Source organism: Quercus suber, unplaced genomic scaffold (assembly GCF_002906115.3).
Source record: "Quercus suber isolate HL8 unplaced genomic scaffold, Cork oak 2.0 scaffold_453, whole genome shotgun sequence".
In the NCBI taxonomy this organism is placed as follows: domain Eukaryota; kingdom Viridiplantae; phylum Streptophyta; class Magnoliopsida; order Fagales; family Fagaceae; genus Quercus; species Quercus suber.
The window spans coordinates 595,121-619,280 of NW_027069904.1; the positions used below are offsets into that span (position 1 = coordinate 595,121).

Below are 24,160 nucleotides of genomic sequence, written 5' to 3' on the forward strand. Positions count from 1 at the left end.
AAAATTTAAGTGGAACTCAACATTGCTAATGTCGAGTTCCACTTAAAAATATACATAAAATTCAATTATGAGGATATCAAGTTTTACACAAAACTCAATTTTTTAAAAATCAAGTTTAAAATAAAGACATTTTACTAAATAATTTTAAAATATTGACATTTTACTATATAATTTGCAAATTAGGGGCAAATATCTATTTGCCCCTGCATCTCTTCCATCTATTTGCCCCTGCATCTCTTCCATTGTTTTCTTTTCCAGAGGATGATATAATGAAATTTGTCGTATTTACTGCTTAGACACACATCCAGACACGCACAAACTAATTGGATTGACCTCTTTCAATATGATCATGGTTTGGGTCCCACAAACCAATCCATGCAAATGGGCTCATATGTTTTGGGTCTACTGTTGACTAAGGAATGGAGAAACAGACACGCACAGAAAGCATGGTCCGGCACTTCTACATGCTGGTAAGATTTTCCTTTTTAATGGACAGAGCAAAAAATTTCTTCCGTAGTGTTTTGACTTTTGAGAAAAAATAATTATATATATATATAAAGTAAAAAATAAAGGGTACATGCATGAGCTCGGATGCAAAGACATAGACACGAGTATAAGTACGGCTACGGGTACAATACATCAACACAAGCAATTTTTTAAAAATTATAACAAAATATGGCTGATTGGATATTGTTACGACACGAGTACAATATAGATACAACACAGATATGACACCCCAAATAAAGTATCCGTAGATCTTAGTGCATGAGTAATTATGTCTATGAAGCAAATTAAGCAATGCCATAACCAAAAATCCATCACCTGCTAAATATATAGAAAAGAAAAATAAAATGATGAAATCATTATAGTTACAATATTGAGTCACCTCTAACAACAATGAATTTCATAGTTGTTAAGGTGACAGTTTAATTCATGATTGGTGTATAGTAAAAGTAATTTCATAAATAATCCCCATAAAAAGTTAATGTTGCATTAATCATCACAGTATACTATCTCAACTAGTTATGAAATTTGTTGTCTAGGTAACATGGTTGCACCTCTAATCAATTAAACCCAATGGGACCAAATTATGGTTGCCATATCACGCATGGCATAACGCTATAACTATGTTCCTTATATTGATCTCACAAACATTAATAAACAATACAAGGTTGCATGATCAACCTTCATTACTACTAAAACCTCACGCGGTGTTAAACATTGCAACAAAAGATGACTAGTTCAGTACTTAAGGCATCGCACTTTAGGTTTTGTAGTACACAAAATCTTTCTATATAAAGCAGGCTACCTTTTTTGTTAGTACAGCAAACACTAGCAGTTGTAATTCTTTCTGGTCTCTTCCTCTGTATCAAGTGCATATATACTTTGTAGTTAGCAAATGGCCACTCCCATTATCTTATTTGAGCTCCTACTAGCATTGTCTATATCGGTTGCTTTGGCAACTGATCATAGTCCTCTTCAGGATTTCTGTGTAGCTGATGCAAAAAGCAAAGGTATGACAATCCTTTGTGCTATGGTTGAGTTTCCTTATTCATCACCATGGCCAGAAATTAAAATTAATAACATATTTATATGCCCCCTATGATTTTGACATATTATTCATGTCCCCTAGAAAGAAAACTAATTTACTTTTTATTAACTTAGATTCCTTACATAAAAAATTTTCTAGATCCATTCCTGTAGGAAAGCTCTACAAGTGATTTTTTTTTTTTTTCCTGTTAGCCATTGTATGATGAATTTAAATTGTTAGTTTCGAAATATAGTTTCACCCTGTTATGGTTCTTCTTCTTCTTATTATTATTATTATTATTTTAAGGAAAATGCTTTATTTACTATAAAAGGTCTACAAACTAGCATGATAATAAATGTGATTTCTAACAAAGAATAAATAAATATCTAATTTACTTTTATTTGATTGATAATCCATAAGTTTTGTAAGGTTTATGTAATAAAATTTGCAATACCCACAATATTACTTGTTTTTCTTAAAGGATCACTAGTTTACCAATCTTAATCATGCATAAGACATGCTATTTTGATAGCCTTATCTGCTTGGTCTAGTTGATCATCATCACTTCCATGGTGATCATTCCCAGTAACGAAATTTCATACCATTATTGCTATTATGAGTTTGTCATTCATGATTACATTCCATGGCAGTGTTAATCAATGGTCTGGCCTGCAAGGATCCCAAGCTGGCTGAAGCCAATGATTTCTTCTTTAGTGGACTTCACTTGGAGGGTAACACATCAAATGCTGTAGGGTCTATGGTGACCCCAGTTACTGTATCACAAATGCCAGGACTTAACACTCTAGGCATCTCAATGGTCCGTATAGACTATGCACCATGGGGCATCAACCCTCCCCACACACATCCTCGTGCCTCTGAAATCTTAACAGTATTGGAAGGACACCTTGAAGTTGGATTTGTCACGTCTAACCCGGAAAACCGTCACATCACAAAGGTGCTAAAGAAGGGTGATGTATTTGTCTTCCCCATTGGTCTCATACACTACCAAAGAAATGTGAAATCTACAAATGCAACAGCCATTGCAGCTCTAAGCAGCCAAAATCCTGGAGTCATTACAATTGCAAATTCTGTGTTTGGGTGTGCGCCAGATATTCCTAGTGACATTCTTGTGAGGGCTTTACAAATGGACAAGAATTTTGTCACTCATCTGCAGTCCATTTTCTAAACAAGCCGATTGTTTGTAGTAATGTGCACATCTGCTTGTATATTTGCTTTTACAAAATTTAGTCAATTTGATTTGGTATTTGCTATTATTTTCTTGAGTCACAAATGATTCTGACAAGCAGTCGTTTCTGTTGATAAGTAGCTTGAATTAAAAATGTTGCACCGAGTGAAAAATTGGCTAGAGAGAGAGAGAAAGGAATGAGAAAAATTGAGTGAATATGGAATGAAGCAACAGTCTAACAGAGAGGAGAAAAAGAATCACATATGCAGATGCAAATCTACTGGTGGTACTAGTGGTGTAATCTTTGAGGATGAAAAAGAAGAGGTAGGGAAACATGTAAAAGGATCCCCTCTAATTGGATCCTCCAATTCCCTACTATTTTTAATGTCGGAGAGATAAACACATTGGGAAGCTTCCTTGAGTAATTAATATAACATATAGAGACACACTTTAACCCAAAAGGCCTAAGCCCAATGGGTATGTGCTCAATTATGTTATATTAACTACTCATTCTTCTCATCTTTGTTGGGCTTTTTCTTTTCTCCAGGATTTTTGTGTGTGGGCCATTAAGGCTTTCTCTGTCCCCGCTGGGTAAGGACCATGAACACCTCACCACCTTCGCCGCACATCACGATGGGCTCTGATACCACTTGTCGGGGAGATAAACACATTGGGGAGCTTCCTTAAGTAATTAATATAATATATAAAGACACACTTTAACCCGAAAGGCCTAAGCCCAATGGGTATGTGCTCAATTATGTTATATTAACTACTCATTCTTCTCATCTTTATTCAATTTGGGACTTCACTCACACGTGTAACCCAACATTTAAAACTATGTCTTACATCTAAATAAAAATAGGAAAGAATTGAAGCATTCAATGGGAGGAGAATGTCTTAAGGGAATTAAAGGACCCACCCTAATTTAGTACAATCTATTAGTCTATCACTAATAAATTTGTAACTCATCTAAACAAATGTAAAATTGTATACACTTTAAAAAGAATAACAATTTTGGAAATGTCTCGAAGTTTATATATTTCAAATGTCTCAATTTTGGAGATGGCCGAAGTATTGGTGTTACATCACACAAATGGCTACCTACTGGACCAGTTTTCCTTCACGAACCTGATGAGCAGATGCGAGTGTGTGACTTGATTAATCATGACACAAGACAGTGGGACAGGGGCAAACTGGTCGCTACCTTCACCCAAAGGACATGTGCAGAAATTTTAGCTCTCCCTCTCAACCATCACGACTCACAAGACTCTTTGATCTGGACTCAGAACAGAGCTCAAAAGTTCTCGGTTAAGACAGCCTATCGGGGTAGCTCTCAAACTGAAATCCACAGGCTTGGCTGTACACTCCTGGGTTTGAGCATGCTCCAACTGCCTACCAACGAGGTACAACCTATGTCGAAAAAAGGTCAGAGTTGAGGCAAGATGTGAATTCTGTCGCCAGGAACCTGAAACTGCAACCCATGTGCTATGGACTTGTCCATTCGCAAGGTATGTGTGGGCTTTGGTCAGTGGATGAGTTCAGAAATGCAGCAACGAGGTCGCTGACTTTGACTTCTTCCTGCTCTTCAAACATCTGCAGACAGTTTTGGAGGAAACAAACCTGGACAGGTGGGCAGTCACGGCTTGGAGCATTTGGAATGCAAGAAATAAATTTTACTTCGAGCATGTGCAGCTACAGCCAAGGATTATCATGGAACGAGCTGCTGGTTTGCTAACAGAATACCAAACACTTATGCCAACCATATGCAATGTTGGCCTTTCTTGTACAGTTGTATTATTGTGTTTGCTTCAATAAAACTTTCTATCCTTCGTTCAAAAAAAAAATTGGCCCCAACATGGCTTTGTCACTATACTACACTTAAATCCATAACGTTACTATCAAGGCTTATATCGTGTTACAATGTCTTCAAGCTCACACGTGATTATCAACATGACAGCTTGCCTTCTATTGCCCTTGGCCTGAGTGTCCCCAAACTGACACTTGATGAGAAATATAATTACAAAGTTTGGCTTCATACCAGTTTGGAGGTAATTTTTTCAACCAACATGCACTACAATTTATAAGATTATTTATGTTTATTTTTAAACAAGACATAATTTATTAAAAATATCATACAACTAAAACTATACACGAAAGTCTCTTCAATCACCATATAATAAACTAGAAAAAAACAGTTTTAAATTGATTTGGAGTCAAACTTTTTCCAAAATGAAAACGGCACGTCAAGAAAGAAAAGTACGAAGATCCCATAACCATCTAGACCTTACCTCCTTTGGGGGTGGGTTTGATATTCTCTTGGGTTTGGTTTAATTTTAAGTTCAATAGAACTCTTAATCCTTGTTACTTTCTTTTGTTCGACTGTGTAGTTGCCTAGCCAATGGGCATGTGTTGTTTTAGGTGGTAGTGGACTAGTGGGCTAAGGAGCCGCTTGTTTCGGTCGTCCATTTTCGGCCCATAAAAGAACCCTTTGTCATCCGTTTGAGCTTTACCCAGAGAAGTTGGGCCAAAAGTTATCGGCACTCAAAAATTATTAGTTTAGTCTATCCATTATTAATTTAAAGGTAATTCCTGTTACACATAACAAGCAACAACTAAAATTATGGCTTGAAGTCGCTATTTTAAGGATAAAAATATAACTTAAAATTACAATTTCAGTTGTTTGCATATAGTATGTGTGTATATATTGTGTGCAACAATCACTACTCTTAAATTAAGGAATGGCTCCACTTATGCTTCAAGAGATTCAAATAAAACTCATAACTTAAAAAATATATTTATATATATGAAATAATTTTTTACCAATTTAATTTACCCAAAATATTTTTGCACCTCTTGACCTAAATCTTGCACACCCTAATCACATATGTATCAATCCAACCCAAAATCAAACAATAACACATATTAGTTCATCCCACCACCAAACAATAACACAAATCATAGAACATTCTCCCTCTCCCTCTTGAATTTAATTTCATCTCTCTTCTTTATCTAAATATCTCTTAAGTGTTTGTGAGTTGTGAGTGACTCCTTTATTATAAATTTATATTATATGTGTGTGAGTGTGAGTTTGATATTGATTGTGTACACTATTTGTATTTTTTTTTTTTTTAATATTATTTTGTGAATTGTGATGTGTGTAAATATGTGCATGTATAGTATAAATAAATATAATATAACTTTATATACTTGAATAATTAGGAAATACATAGAGTTTGTTATATGTGTGTGTTGTTATCATGTTGTAACAACTTATTGTTATAAAGTTAGCCATTCAAGAAAAAAAAAATAGTAAAGTTAATGATGTTCAAGGATTTTATCAGTTAAGTAAACACTTTGAGTATTATTTATGTATGGATAAATATGGCTATAGGGGTCAAAAATTAATACAATACAAGCATGTTGAGTTTTGTCATTTAGTTTAAAATATTTTTGTGAAAAGAATGATAATTAGATAATGACAATTGCATAAAAATAAAAATGTTATACAAACTTAACAAAATAAAATGGTCACACCTACCCACATTGACAATAAATAATGACAACTGATAATAAACCATCATGTTTCAAAATATGAAAACTCATAAAATAGGATTATAAATCTTCATGTATTTGCATGTATGCATGTGTATGTGCGTGCGCATGTTTTGGTCCATATTAAGATTCAAGTTTTTTTTTTTTTAATTATTAAATTTTATTTAATTTAAGTTTCTTAATAAACCCTCTAAAAAAATTCTTGGAGCCGGCATAACATGTATAAATCTGATGGTTGTAACTAATGGAACTCATCCATACGGTAGTGACTAACGAGAAAATAGGATAAATTCACCTATCACCTTCATTAATTAACCTTTATGTTTAACTTTTTTCTCCATTTTCGTTGATTATTTCAAATCAATTATTTGATACATTTGTTTCCCTCAAAAAAAAAAATTAATACATTCTGAAATAAATAAATAAATAAGGTTTCAACTGAAGCATTTATGTACCGTCCTAGTAACTTGGACTTGGTGGCATATATCTGGTGCACACATATAAGACAGCCCGCCCTCGAAATGGTTTTTGGAACATTAGATAACTTAATTTATGTCCCTTTCTTGCGGACACACTGCAATACCGATTCTTGCACAGTCTAATTGGAGACTCTTTCTTTCTTTCATTCTCTATTGTGTCTTTTACATTATCCTCTCTCAGCCCCTACCTTATATAAAGGAAACTAGATGCATAAGTCTTTCACAACTAAAATCTCAATTACTCTATAATCCTATATAGAACGCCTTCTTCCAATATTGATTTAAAGCTTCCTATACATAAAATTTGCAAATGGCCTCCCCCATTCTCTTGTCTGGACCTCTAGCTTTGTTTTTCACTGCTGCATTGGCATCGGATCCTAGCCCTCTTCAATATTTCTGTGTTGCAGATACAAACAGTCAAGGTACAAAATGAGCCTTAAACATGTATACTTCTACTGAAATATTCACCCTATAGGCTTATAGCATGTTTGGATGTTTAAAAAAGGAGGGGGAGTAGAGTAGAGGGAGGGAGAGTAATGCAATTACTTTGTTTGGAAGTTTTTTAAAGAATGAGGGAGAGGGGTTTGGAGGAGTTTGGAGGGGTTTGGACTCCACCTTATTATATTAACAAAATTATACAAGGGGAAGGGCTAATTACTCCCTTCCCCCTTACTAATTTTAAAAACATCCAAATAAGGTGGAGGTGAATCATTCTCCTCTACTCTCCTCCCCACTACTCCCCTTCCCTCTACTCCCCTCTACTCTCCTCCCTCTCTAAACTTCCAAACAAGCCATTAATGTTGAAACCATAACTAGTAGCTGGTTTTCCAGTCCGTAAATAATTGTTCACATTCTTTTTTCACACAGTCCTACACACAATATTCACAATTGCGCGCACAATGTACATATTTTAATTTTCTTAAAACGTGGAAAAGGGATGTATACAGATGATGTGAGATAAGTTATGTAAGAAAATCATTACTCTTTTCTAGTAGCCTGTATATTGTGACTTACTCAAATGGCTTACATGTTTCTTATTTGCAATGTTATGCTTGGTGCGCAGTGCTCCTGAATGGTCTTGGTTGCAAGGATCCTAAGATGGTCACTGCCAGTGGACTTCATATAACAGACAACATATCAAACCCTGCAGGTTCAAGGGTGAACCCAATGACCTCTACACAAATACCAGGCCTTAACTCTCCTAGCATTTCCCTTGTCCGTATTGACTATGCACCATCGGGTATCAACCCTCCCCACACTCACCCTCGTGCCACCGAAATCTTAACTATCTTGGAAGGTAGCCTTGAAGTTGGGTTTGTCACGTCTAATCCTCAGAATAGCCTTATCACAAAGGTGCTACATAAGGGTGATGTGTTTGTATTCCCAATTGGCCTCCTATCAAGAAAGGTTGGTAATGGAAATGCTTTTGCCATTGCTGCTCAAGTAGTCAAAATCCTGGTGTTATCACAATTGCGAATTCAGTGTTTGGGTCCAAGCCTCATATTCCTAGTGACATTTTAGTGAAGGCCTTCCAAGTGGATAACAATGTTGTCAACTATATTCAATCTAATTCTAGACAAGCTGTATTTATTCCATTAATTATAAGGCAGAACCTACTTCTCCCCACTTTTTGACAGCATTTTTTTTTTTCATTTTAATATGGATTTCTGTAATCATTTTAATTTCATACCCACAATAATCAATCACCAAATCTAAAAACAATGATAATGAAAATAGAATAAAAGGCACGGCAATGAAGTGGGAAATTAATAGAGAACCTTTTTAAAGAAAAATCTCAAGAGAATCCAACCTTCTAAAAAATCCAACCATAGAAGAAACAATTACAAATGCCTACTTACAAAACCTTTGTAACTATACTAATTATGTATCATCAACGAACACCATGCTTGACTTCCTGGCATAGCGACCCAACAACTTTGGATTTCTTCTACACGAACTTTCTTCATGAATGATCCTTGTATGCAACAAGCCATTGGGTGCTACAAAAATTTTGTAAGGATTGCTCCTATGATTTCTAGTATCAAGTTTCAACAAAGATCACTGAAGGTATCCACGGTATATGGCTTGGGCCTCCATGCTTGGTGTACCAATATCTATTAGCTCCTTTTATACCTTAACATCTTTTGGACCAAACAACAGCTAATTACCTTCATCTGCTAGTTGCATGACTGAAAGCAGATTTTTCTTCACTCCAGACGCATGATGTAACTTCTTCAAAGGTACTTGATTATCATTGTTGTGAGGGGTGATTATCATCTCACCAATGTGAGCTATTAGCAGCCTTGTATTATTAGCTGTTACTACTACTTTCCTTCCTTTATACTTGGACATGGTTTGCAATTTTTCATTGTCACCAGTCATGTGATTTGCACATCTTGAGTCAACGACCCAATGCTTTTTGTAATTTGCTTGATTGTGATTGACCACTAAAAGTGCCATCTCTTCGTCTTCTTCCACAATGGAGGCGATGCCCCCGGGAAAAAATTTTGGCCTATTTTGTAGCCAATTGTGAATCCAATGCACAAGATATAGAAACCGGTTTTTTGGTGATTAGGGTTTCAATCTTCTTGTTGTTTTTGAGAGAGAGAAACACTATAACCGCATTTTGTATTTTTTCCTGATAATAGTGAAATTTTTGCAACTCCGTAGACGTAGGCAAATTGCCGGACCACGTAAATACTGTCTTGTGCATGTGATTATTTTTCTTTTGATGTGTGTTTTTCTCTATTTTTGTTTCCCACGTTTTGGGAATTTTGGGTTGAATTCCCTACATTCTCTACCTTCTCTATCTTCAATATTGCTTGACCAACACTTCTTGATTAGCTAGCAAATTTTTTAATTCTACTAATGATGGTTGGATATGACACACAAACTGAGAACCACTTCCACGTATATATACATGGTTAAAGTCGGTTAACTCACCGACTTTGAATTTTCCTGCACATTCTTTTATTGTCTTTCACGAACGGTTGGTAAAAATTAACTTCCTTTCACCTACCTTCTAGACAAGTTAAAGAATATGTAGCTGAGATTAAATTATGCATGCGGTAAGCTCAAGAGAATTTCGGAGAGAGAGAGAGAGGTTAAGAGAAACTATGGAAATTTCTAGAGCTAAAAGAGTTACTGTTAATTTCTAACAGAGCTTGTGTTAAGTAATTCAGTAGAACTCTTATGCCTCGTCAGTCGTCACTTTTATACTGTGTAATTACCCTGCCAATTATGGCCATGCCAATAGCTTCGTATAGTTCATCATTTGGGCTGGGACTTAAGACCTCAGAGAAGTTAGGTAAAACACACTCAGCTCATAAATGATCCATCCAAGCAGCTTCGATAGCGGTGATTAATGGAATTCATTGTATGTTGTAACAAGAAAATACGATCAATTCGCCGGTCATCTAACATATTAAACATCATAAATGATAAATTCATCTTCTTTTTTTAATAGATAAGAGATAATTTTTTATTGTGTCCGATCCAAATAACTGCTTTATATTATCGACCAAAACACAAATTGGTTTTAAGTGTAAGTGATAATCAAACCCAAATCATTTATTCAACAATAAAAAAAAATTTCAATTGAAGTAACTGGAATGCACATAAATTTACATTTTTGCTTTGTTGAACTTGTTCTCTTTTTTGTTGATTATTTCAAATCAATTATTTGATACATCTTCATACTAAAAATTATAAATAAATAAAAAAGCTTTTTTGCGAAGAGAAGCATTTATGACCGTTCTTGTAACTTGGACTTGGTGGCATACATCACAACCGGCCCTCAAATGATTTTTTGGAACATTTGATAACTTGATTTAGTTGCCTTCCTTGCAGGCCCACTTCAGTACCACCGATTGAAGACTCTTTCTTTCTTTGATTTTCCTTTTTATTGTCTTTTTACATTGTACTCTCACAGCCTCCACCTTATATATAGGAAGCTACAAACACAAGTCTTCCACAACTAAAATCTCAATTTCTTTTATCTCCATAAAGAGTATAGAACGCCTTCTTCCACTGATTTAAAGCTTCCTACACATAGAATTTGCAGATGGCCTCATACATTCTCTTGTCCGGACTTCTAGCTTTGTTTTTCACTGCTGCATTGGCATCAGATCCAAGCCCTCTCCAAGATTTCTGTGTCGCAGATACAAACAATCAAGGTACAAAATGAGCCTTAAACATGTATAATTTTACTGAAAACTTCACATTATCTAGGCTTAATGTTAAAACCATAACTAGTAGCTGCTTTGCCAGTCGGTAAATATTTTCATATGCCTTTGTCACATACTCTTACACACAATATCCACAATTGCACGTGTAATGTATACATTTTAAATCGCTTAAAACATGGAAAGTTGACATGTACATATGATGTGAATTAGTTGTGTGAGATCTTCCTCACCCTTTTCTTATTTGCAATATTATACTTGGTGGCAGTGCTCCTGAATGGTTTGGTTTATGTTTGTTCACACTTTTTTTTGCACATACTTGTACACACAGTAACCATAATTGCACACGCAAAATACAAGTTTTAAAACAATTAAATGTGGAAAGGGGATGTGTACAGACCATGTGAAATAAGTTGTATGAGACAATCATTAACCTTTTTTAGTACCCATTATATATTATATATTCTGGCTTACTCAAATGGCTTACATGTTTCTTAATTATTTGCAATATTATGCTTGCTGGCAGTGTTCCTGAATGGTTTGGCTTGCAAGGATCCTAAGATGGTTGATGCCAATGACTTTTCAAGCAGTGGACTTCATATAGCAGGCAACACATCAAACCCCGCAGGTTCAAAGGTGACCCCAATGACCGCTGTACAAATACCAGGACTCAACTCTCTTGGCATTTCTCTTGTCCGCATTGACTATGCACCATGGGGTATTAACCCTCCCCACACACACCCTCGTGCCACCGAAATCTTAACTGTCTTGGAAGGTAGCCTTGAAGTTGGGTTTGTCACATCTAATCCTCAGAACCGCCTTATCACGAAGGTGCTACAGAAGGGTGATGTGTTTGTATTCCCAATTGGTCTCATTCACTATCAAAGAAATTTTGGTAATGGAAGTGCCATCGCCATTGCTGCTCTAAGCAGTCAAAACCCTGGTGTTATCACAATTGCCAATACAGTGTTTGGGTCCAAGCCTCACATTCCTAGTGACATTTTAGTGAAGGCCTTCCAAGTGGATAACAATGTTATCAACTATATCCAGTCTAAGTTCTAGACAAGCCATGATTATTCCATTAATTATGACAAAGAGCCTACTTTTCTTCCCGTTTTTTGTATGAGTGTCAATTTGCGTCATAGTCTCATTGGAAGTTTGTGTGTATTGTTTTACTGTTCTGTTACATTTGTAATTTTATTATTATGATTCTTTTTGTTTCTTTATGATTTTCTTTAATAAAATACACTTTTTATATACTTTCCTTTGTCCCTCTTTCATTCCATTTAGAATATTATACTTTAAATTAAGAACCACATTCAACAGCCTTCTATTTTTTTCTCATTTAATATATTTTTAAGAAATCTTTTTAATTTCACACCACAGTAATCAATCACCAAATCTAAAAGCAATGTTAATAAAAATAGTATTATAAAAAGCACAATCTGGTAATTAATGAAGTGGGAAATCAACGGAGAACTACTTAAAAGGAAAATCACTACGAAGAATCCAACCGATAGAAAAACAGCGATAGGAGAAACATTTACAATAGACTACTTACAAAACCTTTGAAACTAGACTATTCATATATCCTCAACGAAGTCCCCACCTGACTTTCTATCAGAGCGACCCCATAACTTTAGATTTCTTGTACACGATTGATCCTCATCTACATCAAGTCATCCAGAGCTCCTCAGAATTTTTCTATCAATGAACTTACAACTATAGGTTTGAGGTTTTCTTTGTGGTTTGGACGAACAATACTTAAAAATTAAGTTTCATCTCGCAGTTAAAGTTCATGGGGATTTGACTCTAAGATATGCTCTTATATGGCTCTCTCTCTCTCTCTCTCTCTCTCTCAAAAGGGTTGATTTATATACATATAAAAAATAAATAAAGGCTAAACAAGAGGCACAACAAGACTGTTTACCGCTCATGCAATTTTAGCTCAAGCAAATGTCAAGCAAATTAAGGTCTCTCAAACACTCTATTTAAGTTTCTTTCAAACAAGGTCAAGTAAGGTCTTGTGAAATTTGTCTGAGATTCACTCAAGCAAATATGAATTCGCTCGACCGAGTCTTCTATACCTTGAAATCTTCAATATGCTTCTTGACTCGACTTAAAACAAACCAAAAATGCAAAAATTGCAGCCCTTCTAACACTTTGCTTTGACACAAGAATTCAGTCAGTAATCTAAGAATCTCCCCCTTTTGGTAATTCTATTCTATGACCAAATATCACAAAACAACGAGTCAATGGAAAACAGAGTAGGCCTATAAATCATAGATAAAAACTTGTACTTTCTATTTGTAAAGTTGTTATTTACAACTATTTTGTGTTAGCTTTAATTCCGTACTAAATTTGATTGTAATTTGTTCAATCAAGTTTACCCTATATTTTATGTGAGATTTTATTGTAAGGGTTGTGTGTGTGTGAAAGTGTGAAGACTCAAGCTCTCATTGAAGACCAAGTGGATTTCGCAAGAAGATTCGTAAAAAGCTATCCCGCAAAGTGAGTTACGTGCAGAGCACATGACTGGAATGCGGAGAGTCATGATAGTTGGTTTTCGCAAGTAATTCGCAGGTAAAGTCTTCCTGCAAAATACCCACGAAACATTCTGTTTCACTATTTTGACATATTTGCTCCAACATGTCTTCACCCACACTATTTATACCCTCATTACCCATATATTGTAGGGAATGCTTCTCAGAGAGAAAACCCTAAAAATTATCCTTGAGAAATAGAGATTGTCATACCCACAAATTATCTACACAATCTTTTGTGGTTTTCATCTACTCCTACCTCTCTATATCCATATCCTTGAGATGTTGATAGCCCAAACACTTACCACACCCAATCTGAGTGTAAAGTGAGGTTTTGATGCTACTAGGAAGCATTGGAAGGAGCCAATCATTTGGCAGATGTAATCGGGCTAAATTGTGTGATCCGAAAAACTAGAGAAGACAAGGTTTCGTCAAGTCAATTGGTAACTGGAGCTTGGAGGGCTCAAGTATATGAGGTAAACTAGGCTTGAAGGGTCTTTTGTTATCCGTGTACTCCAACTTATTCTCTAGTTAATCGATTTACTACTTGGAGAGCTCAAGCACATGAGGTAAACTAGGCTTGAAGGGTTTTTTGTTATCCGTGTACTCCAACTTATTCTCTAGTGAATCGATTTACTACTTAAAGGGCGGCGGAAAGGTTTTTCGCTGAGTTTTTCAGTTTCTTTTTCAATAACATGTCTCAGTGTTATCGTGTGTTTGCATCCTTCTTCCCTACTCTTTTAGCTTTCATTTTATTGTTGATATTTGTTGAATATGGCTTAGAGTAATTTTATCACATGTTCGCTCACATTTACTCTTATTCTACACTTAGTTAAGTTAGAGTAAAAACAACCGAGCCGTAACTTTTAATTGGGAGTCTAAACAAACTCTTGTATTTTCACACAAATTCGAGCTTTCACTATTATATGAGGCAAGAAACAGCCCTTCCTAAACATGAAGAAACAAATTAAACACAGAGAATAGCATGGGAAAAAAAAAGGACTAATCTACAATAAACTTTAAATACATAGGATTGTATTCAAAATACATCAAATTAAGCAAATTCGGATCAAGTCACAATACTACTCCCCTTTTAAAAACAAAATGACAAAATATATGAAGCCTTTAAGCTCTTAAGCAAACAAATTTACAACTCCCCCTCAATATTGATCCTCTATGCTTTTTTTCCCCTGTGAAAAATTCATTTTGAACTTATTTAAAAAAAAATTTGGGAAAAACTTTCTAAAAAGAAAATATCCTTTAAGGTAATAAGAGTTACCAATGAAGAATAATAATATTATTTCTTTCATTATAAGCATAGTAAACCTCACGTGACCCATGTAGATACGTATGGAGGCACATCCAGTCAAAATTATTTACAGAAAAAGTTTGTTAGGTTTTGAGTTTGTAATGTTGGCAAATCATGACAAAAACTAAGTCTCATTGGTTTAGAATGGTCTATATTGAAGTCCAAGACAAAAAAACTCAAGTTCGAGAGGAATAGAATGAGTTACAATCTGTTTCATTTGATTGGTACTCGATCGATCGAAAGCCGTTTGATTGGTACTTGATCGGTCAAAAGTTATATATCATCAAAAAATCAGCAAACATAAAAAGCACATAACTTGACTGTTTGAAGCCCAAATTGCAAGCCGTTTTTTCCAATATTTAAAGGACATTATAAGCTAACCCTAAGAGGGGTTTTAGAGTTTTTTAGAGAAATTAGAGTGCATCTTGTGCCTCTTTTGTAGATCTTGAGTTTTGTACCCAAAAACTCTCTAAAGTCTTCTATCGGTATTTTTTCTTGAAGAATCTTAAGATCCGGTGTTATAGAAGTTGTTTCATACTAGATCAACATCTAAGGAGATCCAAAACTTTTGAGTGGAATTTCAAAGTCACAAATGTGGGTGCTTGTGTTGCAAAGGCCTAATAGAGAAGGAATTCGTGGATTCGAAGCTTGTATATAGTCGTATCAGTAAATTCTACATGTGGTAGTAATAGGATATTAGTAGTCTAAGTCTTATTGTAAACTTCGATTCTTTATAGTGGATTTGCTTTTTACCTTAAGGATAGTTAAATTAAATCATCCATAAGTTTTTTACTAGTTTGGTTTTCCTAGATCATCATATCGTTTTGTTATTTACTTATCCATTGCTTTGCATGATATGATTGTTTTAAGTTAACCTAGATCTGAATAATAAACCTAAATATTCACTTGGTTAATTAATTAGGTTAAACAATCTAGTTTATAGAGATCTAAAACCTAACAAAATTTAACTCCAAACCAATTTAAAGTTATCTTTTCCAACTCACTATGTGGCGATTTATAAACTATAAATATATATTATTATAAAAAGTCATATGACTCATAAAAATCCATGTGACTAAGTTACACGTGGATCATCTTTTCAATCATCACATAATGGATTGGAAGAAGATAACTCCAAACTAGTTTAAAACTAAACTTTTTCAATTATTTACAACTATTCATTATAGTTTTCAATGATATAAAAATGGAAAATGTTCTACTCCAAACAAATTTGAAGTTATCTTCCTTTAAACTACTATATGGTAAAGCATGTGAAGAGACTATCCATGTAGAGTTGTAGTCATATGACACTTTAATGAGTCATGCATTTGTTAAAAAGTGCACATAAATAGTTTTATAATTTTTCACATAATGAGTTGGAAAAGATAACATCAAACCGTTTTGAAGCCAAACTTGTCCAAGTTAATTTCATTGTGCCAAATTAAATTATTTTCAAATAAAAGAATAAGAGACTAATACACAAAAATAATTTAATCGAATTTATTTTAAAAATATTTTTGGTGAAATATAAAGAAAGTAGGATCAATTGAATTCACAGGTAATCTTTAACGTATCAAACTTCATACATTCACCTCCTTATTATTGTTTGTTTTTACCCTTTTTTTTTTTCATTTTCGTTGATGATTTCAACAACCCATTATTTAGTATAATATTAATACATTAATTCTAAACCAAATTTTTTAAGTACCATCCTTCAAACTTGGACTTGGCAACATACATCTACCATCCATGCAGGACACATAAGTCAGCCGGCCCTCAAATGGCTATTGGAACATTAGATATCATAAACTTTATCTCTTCTTGCAGGCACACTGCAATACTGCCGATTCTTGCACTGTCATGGAGACTCTTCTTTGATTTTCATTTATATCGTGTCTTTGCACTATACTCTCTCAGCCCACACCTTATGTATAGGAAGCTACATACATAAGTCTTTCACAACTAAAATCTCAGTTACACTTCCATTGATTTAAAGCTTCCTATACATATATAGAATTTGCAGATGGCGTCCTCCATTCTCTTGTCTGGACTTCTAGCATGGTTTTTCATTGCTGCGTTGGCATCAGATCCTAGCCCTCTCCAAGATTTCTGCATCGCTGACACAAACAGTCAAGGTACAAAATGAGCCTCAAACATGTATACTATTACTGAAATTTTCACCCTGTAGGCTTAATGTTAAAACCATGACTATATGCTGCTTCAGTAAATATTTGTTCACATACTCGTATACATAATATCTATTGAGAATGTTGAGAAGCTGAAGAAAACGGGATCATTTTGTATAAAGAAGAAATCACTTAAGGTGGTTAAGAAGAGAAATGTCAAGACACGTGTAAAGGAGGCTTCAACTAATTCTAACAAACTCCTTAGTCTACGGATTAATTAGTTAGACACGTGTAGTAGTTAGTTTCTTTCTTTATGCTCAGCTTGTACATATAAAAGCAGAGCACCATGTATTCTTCGGTTCATTCTTTTCATTCAATAAGAAAGACACAGAGAGAGACACAGAGAGACAGAGAGAAAGAGAGAGAGAGAGAAAGAAATAGATTTTTTGCATTGAGTGTGAAACTTTGATATGGTATCAGAGCCTGTAACAATGGCTTCCGCTGATCAAACTTCTTCACTTCCTGTTCCAGATCCAGTGGGTTCTTCAGATTCTAATGAATTGAATACCAATCCATACTGCTTGAAGAGTGGTGATAATCCTGGTTCCATTCTGGTCACTGATCTTTTGATTGGACGTATCAATTATTCATCCTAGGCACGAGCAATGGTTATTGCTCTCACTGCCAAGAACAAAATTGAGTTCATCAATGGAGTTATCAGTAAACCAGAAGCCAATTCTCCACTGTACAAAGCTTGGACTCTTGCGAACACAATGGTTCTTTCTTGGATATACAACTCTGTGAACAAGAACATCAAATCTAGTGTGATGTACAACGAGACTGCTAGGCAGGTCTGGTTGGATCTGAAGCACAGATTTGCTCAAGGTAATGCTACCATGATCTACTCACTGCAGAAGGCAATTTCTCACATTTCTCAGAACAATCTTTCGGTGAGTGATTACTTCACTAACTTCAAAACACTTTCTGATGAATTGATGAATTGTGATCCTTTGCCTGAGTGTTCTTGTGGAGCAATGAGGATTTTGACTGAAAAATTTGAGAAAGATTGTGTGATGAAGTTCTTAATGGGCCTGAATGAGAACTATGCTCCAATTCGAACTCAAGTTCTCATGGCTGATCCAATGCCTGATCTGAATAAGGTGTATTCTATGGTTCTTCACGAGGAAATGCAGAAGATAATTGGTTCATCTTCTTCTGAGTTTGAGGCAGCTGCCTTGTATTCTAATGCACATACTAAGTATAATTCAGGGAACAGGTATGGAAACAAGAAGGAGAGGCCAACTTGTAGTCATTGTGGCATTCAAGGGCATACAATTGAAAAATGTTACAAATTACATGGCTATCCACCTGGATACAAGCCAAAAGGAAAATCTTCCTCAGCAAATCAAGTTTCCAACTTCACTGGGAATGATCAATTGGTTTTGTCCAATTCTGGTTCAGTAGCCACTACTGGTGCTATGGAGCATAATGTCTTGAAATGCCCTATCTCTCAAGAACAATGCCAGCAATTGATGTTCTTCTTGAAAAGCCAGACTTTGGATAGATCTCAGGCTGGAAGTCCTCATCAGGCAGCTAATGTGGTAGCAACAGGTCTTCATTCTCAGGCCATGGTTCAGCATCCTTTAATGCCTAATTTCACAGGTAAAGTGATAACTTCTTCTTGCACTTCCACCTTAGACTTTTCTCATTCTGTTTTTTCATCTCAGAGAGTTAATAGATTAGCTTTCTCTTCCAAAACTTGGATATTAGATACTGGAGCTAGTGATCATTTTGTTCATTCTATCACTATGTTGTCTAGTATAACTTCCACTATAGAGGCCTATGTTCAATTACCTAATGGTGAGACTGCATTAGTCGGCCATATAGGAACTGTCAATATCACAGAACATTTAATCCTTGAAAATGTCTTGGTTGTTCCTTCTTTCAATTTCAATCTCATCTCTGTTAGTCAGCTAGTCAAGTCTCTGACTTGTTGCTTTATTTTCCTTAGAAATATGTGCTTTATCCAGGACCTTCTTCACTGGAAGATGATTGGTCTGGGTAGAGAATACCAGGGACTTTACATTCTTCAAGACACTGCAACACAGTGTTCTTCTCAACCTACTTCTCTTTTTCCATGTACTGCATCAGTTGTTCAAACCCATACTTGGCACAACAGATTGGGACATCCTTCTGATCAGAAGTTGTACATTTTAAATAAAACTGTGCCTATTGTTTCTTGTAATAATAATAATGAACCTTGTATGGTCTGCCTTTTGGCAAAACAGAAAAGGTTACCTTTTCCTGTTAGTGAACATGTTGTGGATTGTCCTTTTGCCTTAATACATATTGATATTTGGGGGCCTTTTTCTATTCCTACTGTTGATGGTTATAGATTTTTCTTGACTATTGTTGATGATTATACATGATGTACTTGGCTTTATCTTTTAAGGTTTAAGTCTGACTCTCAATCAATTTTAAGAAGTTTTTGTTCCATGGTTGAGAGGCAATTTGACCTTAAAGTCAAGATCATTAGATCAGATAATGCTGCTGAGTTTGTGATTAAATCTTTTTATCAAGAACAGGGAATTATTCATCAACCAAGCTGTGTCCAAACTTCACAACAAAATTCTGTTGTCGAGAGGAAACATCAACACCTCTTAAATGTGGCTAGGGCATTAAGGTTTCAGTCCAAGATACCTGTCCATTTTTGGGGTGATTGTGTGCTAACTGCAGCTTATCTGATCAATAGATTTCCCTCTTCTCCTTTAAACCACAAAACTCCTTATGAAATGCTTTTCAAGAAACCTCCTTCTTATGCTCACTTAAAGGTGTTTGGATGCTTGTGTTTTGCTTCAACACTTCCACATAATAGGCATAAGTTTGATGCTAGGGCCAAGAGATGTGTTTTCATAGGATATCCATTTGGCATTAAAGGATATAAAGTTCTGGATATTGACAGCAATACTTCTTTCATTTCAAGAGATGTTGTGTTTCATGAAACAATTTTTCCTTTTGCATCTACTTCTCCTTCAACTGATTCAGATTTTCTTGTTTTTCCTAAACCTGTCCTTGATTGTGAACCTGATCCTATCTTTGATAATACTGAACATCTTGATTTTGTAAACTCTACCCCACTTGATAATTCCACTCCTATTGTTCCATCTGAGTCTAGTTTGTCTATTCCTTCACCCATTGTCAATCCTTCTTCTAGTTCTCATATTGAACACATTACTTCTGATCTGCCTTCCACTACCTCTCCACCTACTGATCTGTCTTCCTCAGGTTCACAACCTGCTCTTAGAAGGTCTAGTAGGTCTCACAAACCTCCTTTTTATTTGCAAGATTACTTGTGTCAGTCCTCTGCTCTTATTCCCACTTCTGGCCAACCTTATGACATTAGATGTCATCTCTCCTATGCCAAGCTTTCCCATCTTATAAGTCTTTTGCTTTCTCCATTTCTAATCCACATTCTGAGCCAGCTTTCAATCATGAGGCTGTGAAATTTTCTCATTGGAGGGCTGCCATGCAAGCTGAGATTGATGCACTTGAAGCTAATAATACTTGGTCTGTTGTTCATCTTCCACCTGGGAAGGTTGCTATTGGTTCAAAATGGGTCTATAAGGTGAAGTACCATTCTGATGGTACTATTGACAGGCACAAAGCCAGATTGGTTGCCAAAGGGTATACTCAGAAGGAAGGGATAGATTATAATGAAACTTTCTCTCCGGTGGTTAAGTTCATCACTGTCAGATTGGTTCTTGCTTTGGCTGCTGTGAAACAATGGCATGTTCTTCAACTTGATGTCAATAATGCGCTTCTGCATGGTGATTTGGTTGAAGATGTATATATGTCTCTTCCTTTGGGGTTTCATAGCAAGGGGGGAACACATGTGCAGAGGGAGCAATCTATTGATGGTAAGGGGGAGTTTCAAGGTCCTCTAGTTTGCAAATTAAACAAGTCTCTCTATGGTTTAAAGCAGGCTTCAAGGCAGTGGTTTGCCAAACTATCTACTACCATTTTGGAATTGGGTTTTGTTCAGTCTAAAGTTGATTATTCCCTCTTTACCTATACTAAGGTTTCTGTTTTTGTGGCATTACTGGTTTATGTAGATGATATACTCTTAACTGGTAATGATGAGTCATACATTACTCACTTGAAAGGCATGTTAGATACCAGGTTCAAGCTCAAAGATTTGGGACCTGCTCAATACTTCCTAGGGATTGAGATAGCTAGGAGTAAGACTGGAATTGCTCTAAACCAAAGGAAGTATGCACTAGAGATATTGTAGGATACTGGCTTGACTGGTTCTAAACCTTTCAATACACCTATGGAGTAGAACATTAAATTGTCTAAAACCAATGGAGTTCTTTTGAAGGATCCTACACAGTTCAGAAGGCTTATTGGACGATTGATGTATCTTACCATGACACGACCAGACGTAACATATGCAGTACATTTGCTTAGTCAATATCTGAGTAAACCAAGAGAGCCTCACTTAAAGGCTGCTTTCAGGATTGTTCAATATATCAAAGGGTCACCAGGGGAAGGTCTTTTCCTTTCCAGCAATTTAGATTTGCACTTAAAAGCCTTCTGCGATGTAGATTGGGCAGGGTGTCCGGATACTCGCTGTGGGGGCCTTTTTTGCTATGTTGGGCCGGGCTGCCCCTTTGTGAATGTAGGCCCAAGTGTTCTGGGTTGTAGGAGTCGAGACTAGGCCAACTGGAACTCAACTTGGCCGGTTTGTGCGCGAACTATGCCTCGTCTGCCAGGAGAGTGCTTACCGCAGATTGAGCTGTTCCAGAGAAAAGCTTGCGGCAGACAGATACAATTAATAAAACAAAATCACGTATTTTGGAATGACCAGATAGTTCTTTTAATAAGAAATGACCGAACTACAATAACATTTAACAATCTTTGACAAATAAATAGTAAGGGCAGATGGTAATAAAGATTTAATCCACAGCTTATGTAAATAAATTCAGTTCTGTCCGCAAGAGTAAGGCTAAAGAAGAAGAACGCCTCTTCTCAACGCAATTAACCTCTGAGGAAAGGAAACGGGGTTCCTGCCACGGAAGTTAATGGGTTTGAGGGAGGCAAACCTAAATGGACACTTCCCAAAATAATTATAGAAGAGGACAGGGATTCAAGAGGGAGAGAAGGGAAGGGGCCTATCGGTGCATGCCACTATCACTTGCTCCTTTTTTCTCTCTTTCTTTCTTTATTTTCTAGTCTTTTTAGTAATTTCCACAATGGTCGTTTTTTAGTATTATGTCTCCTCTGTTCTTCTAAGTAAGTTACAGAGTATTTTCTTCAAGTTGCGTTGTATCGCTCTCGTGCTTGTTGTTGTTTTTGCACACGGCAGAGGCGTCCTTTTATAGTGCCTGCCGTGACCAATTTTTTTACTATTCTACCCCCTAACCATTTTTCGTCTGGTCTGGGCGCACTCGCAGACCCTTACTGTTCTGTCTGCGAGTCCCTCTGTCACAGACACAGACAACGTTTTGTTTGTTAGTCCACCGCGGCACCTTGCCTTGCCGCGGTGATGTTTCTCTCTCTCTATCCCTCATGGCATGCACTTATTGGTTCCCACTCAGTCTTGCCTTTTTTGGGCGATATGCCATCCCAGCAGGACGTATTCCCCAAAAGAGTCTGAGCAGGAACCTTAAAACAGGCCTTCCCCTCTCCCCACCTCCAAACCATGTCCTCTTACCTCTGACCCATGACCCTACCATGTCTTGTATTGGCTGGGTACAGGTTGGTGGTGCTTGGGCCTTGTGCGTGGTTTATGTCCGAAGTCTACCTACTGTCCATGCATCTGCCGTGTACTGGACATTTTGCTTGCATTGCCAGTCATCCGTTCTTGGCTTTTCCCAAGCTGTTACTCTGATTTCCCACCCCATAGGGTCTGGACTTTACCGAGTACTGGGCTTTGTGTTCTCTTCAGCCTAATTCTTTAATTGCCTTAGCTTCCCACCGTGTTACTTGGCCTTTCTTGCCGTGACGATTTTTGTTCCTGCTGGGCCTCTTTTCAGGCCTGCCGTTCCTTTCTTTCCTCCAGTGGCTTAAGAGAGCCTACTGGTGTTCTTACTCATGGGCTCCATTGTCCCTTTCTCTTTTCCCTTTGGGCCTGCGGCCCTTTTACTTTCCTTGGGCTTCCTCGGCCCATTTACTGACTTTGCTTTCCTATGGGCTTTTATTAACCTGATTGGGCTTCCCCGGCCCAATCTCCTCATACTCATCCTTGGGGTTCATGGGCTTGCCATCAACCCCTACTTTCTTTGTTTACATTGCCTTGGGCCTGCCGCGGCTCATTCTCGCTTTTTCATACCATACATTGCCCATCGGTGTCATTTCTCTCTTTCCGGGCCCATTTGCTTCCTCAAGACCCATTTATTCATGTTATGGGCCTGTGTTCTATTTTTCCTACCGCTTGGGCCTAACAGTCTTATTCTATACCTGCCACTCTTATTGCCTGCTTTGCTGGATTGGGCTGGCTTTACAAAAATGACCCTCAACACTCGCAGGTCTACAACGGGTTATTGTGTTTATCTAGAAGAGTCTTTAATTTCCTGGAGGTCAAAGAAGCAAGGGACAGTCTCTAGAAGTTCTGTAGAAGCTGAATATCGAGCCATGGCATCAACCACTTGTGAGATTGTATGGTTGAAACAGCTCTTGAAGGACCTACAAGTAGAGCACAAAAGACCAGCACTGTTGTATTGTGATAACCAAGCAGCGCTTCACATAGCTGCTAATCCTGTTTTCCATGAACGCAGCAAACATATTGAAATAGATTATCATTTGGTTAGAGAGAAAATTCAGAGGGGCATAATCAAAACTTTTCATATAGCAGGTGTGAACCAAAATGCAGATATTCTTACTAAACCTTTGGGTTTTCCAGCCTTCTCTAAATTGGTAATGAAGTTGGGAATGATTGACATTTACAGACCTAAGGTGGATTCAGCACAGTTGCAAGATAGCCAATCAACAACAGTAGCAACGGCTATCTTGAGGGGGAGTGTTTAGAATGTTGAGAAGCTGAAGAAAACGGGATCATTTTGTATAAAGAAGAAATCACTTAAGGTGGTTAAGAAGAGAAATGTCAAGACACGTGTAAAGGAGGCTTCAACTAATTCTAACAAAATCCTTAATCCACGGATTAATTAGTTAGACACGTGTAGTAGTTAGTTTCTTTCTTTATGCTCAGCTTGTACATATAAAAGCAGAGCACCCTGTATGCTTTGATTCAT

General features: G+C 36.5%; 3 protein-coding genes and 1 pseudogene across 3 annotated transcripts; all 4 read left to right on the top strand.

Moving 5' to 3' along the window:
- The first annotated feature begins 1,326 nt into the window (after positions 1–1,326).
- On the top strand, positions 1,327–2,783 carry LOC136062793 (putative germin-like protein 2-1). The gene is made up of 2 exons (XM_065762350.1): positions 1,327–1,514; positions 2,182–2,783. Exons 1-2 carry the CDS (start codon positions 1,400–1,402, stop codon positions 2,715–2,717), a joined length of 651 nt encoding a protein of 216 aa, XP_065618422.1. The 5' UTR covers positions 1,327–1,399; the 3' UTR covers positions 2,718–2,783.
- Positions 2,784–7,058: 4,275 nt separating this feature from the next.
- On the top strand, positions 7,059–8,382 carry LOC112005432 (putative germin-like protein 2-1; annotated as a pseudogene).
- Positions 8,383–10,737: 2,355 nt separating this feature from the next.
- Positions 10,738–12,116, top strand: LOC112005438 (putative germin-like protein 2-1). Its single transcript, XM_024037685.2, has 2 exons — positions 10,738–10,923; positions 11,459–12,116. The coding sequence occupies exons 1-2, from the start codon at positions 10,812–10,814 to the stop codon at positions 11,992–11,994; spliced, it is 648 nt and encodes a 215-aa protein (XP_023893453.1). The 5' UTR covers positions 10,738–10,811; the 3' UTR covers positions 11,995–12,116.
- A 4,691-nt stretch (positions 12,117–16,807) lies between these two features.
- Positions 16,808–17,566, top strand: LOC136062790 (putative germin-like protein 8-1). The gene is made up of 2 exons (XM_065762339.1): positions 16,808–16,919; positions 17,391–17,566. Exons 1-2 carry the CDS (start codon positions 16,808–16,810, stop codon positions 17,564–17,566), a joined length of 288 nt encoding a protein of 95 aa, XP_065618411.1.
- The last annotated feature ends 6,594 nt before the right edge of the window (positions 17,567–24,160 follow it).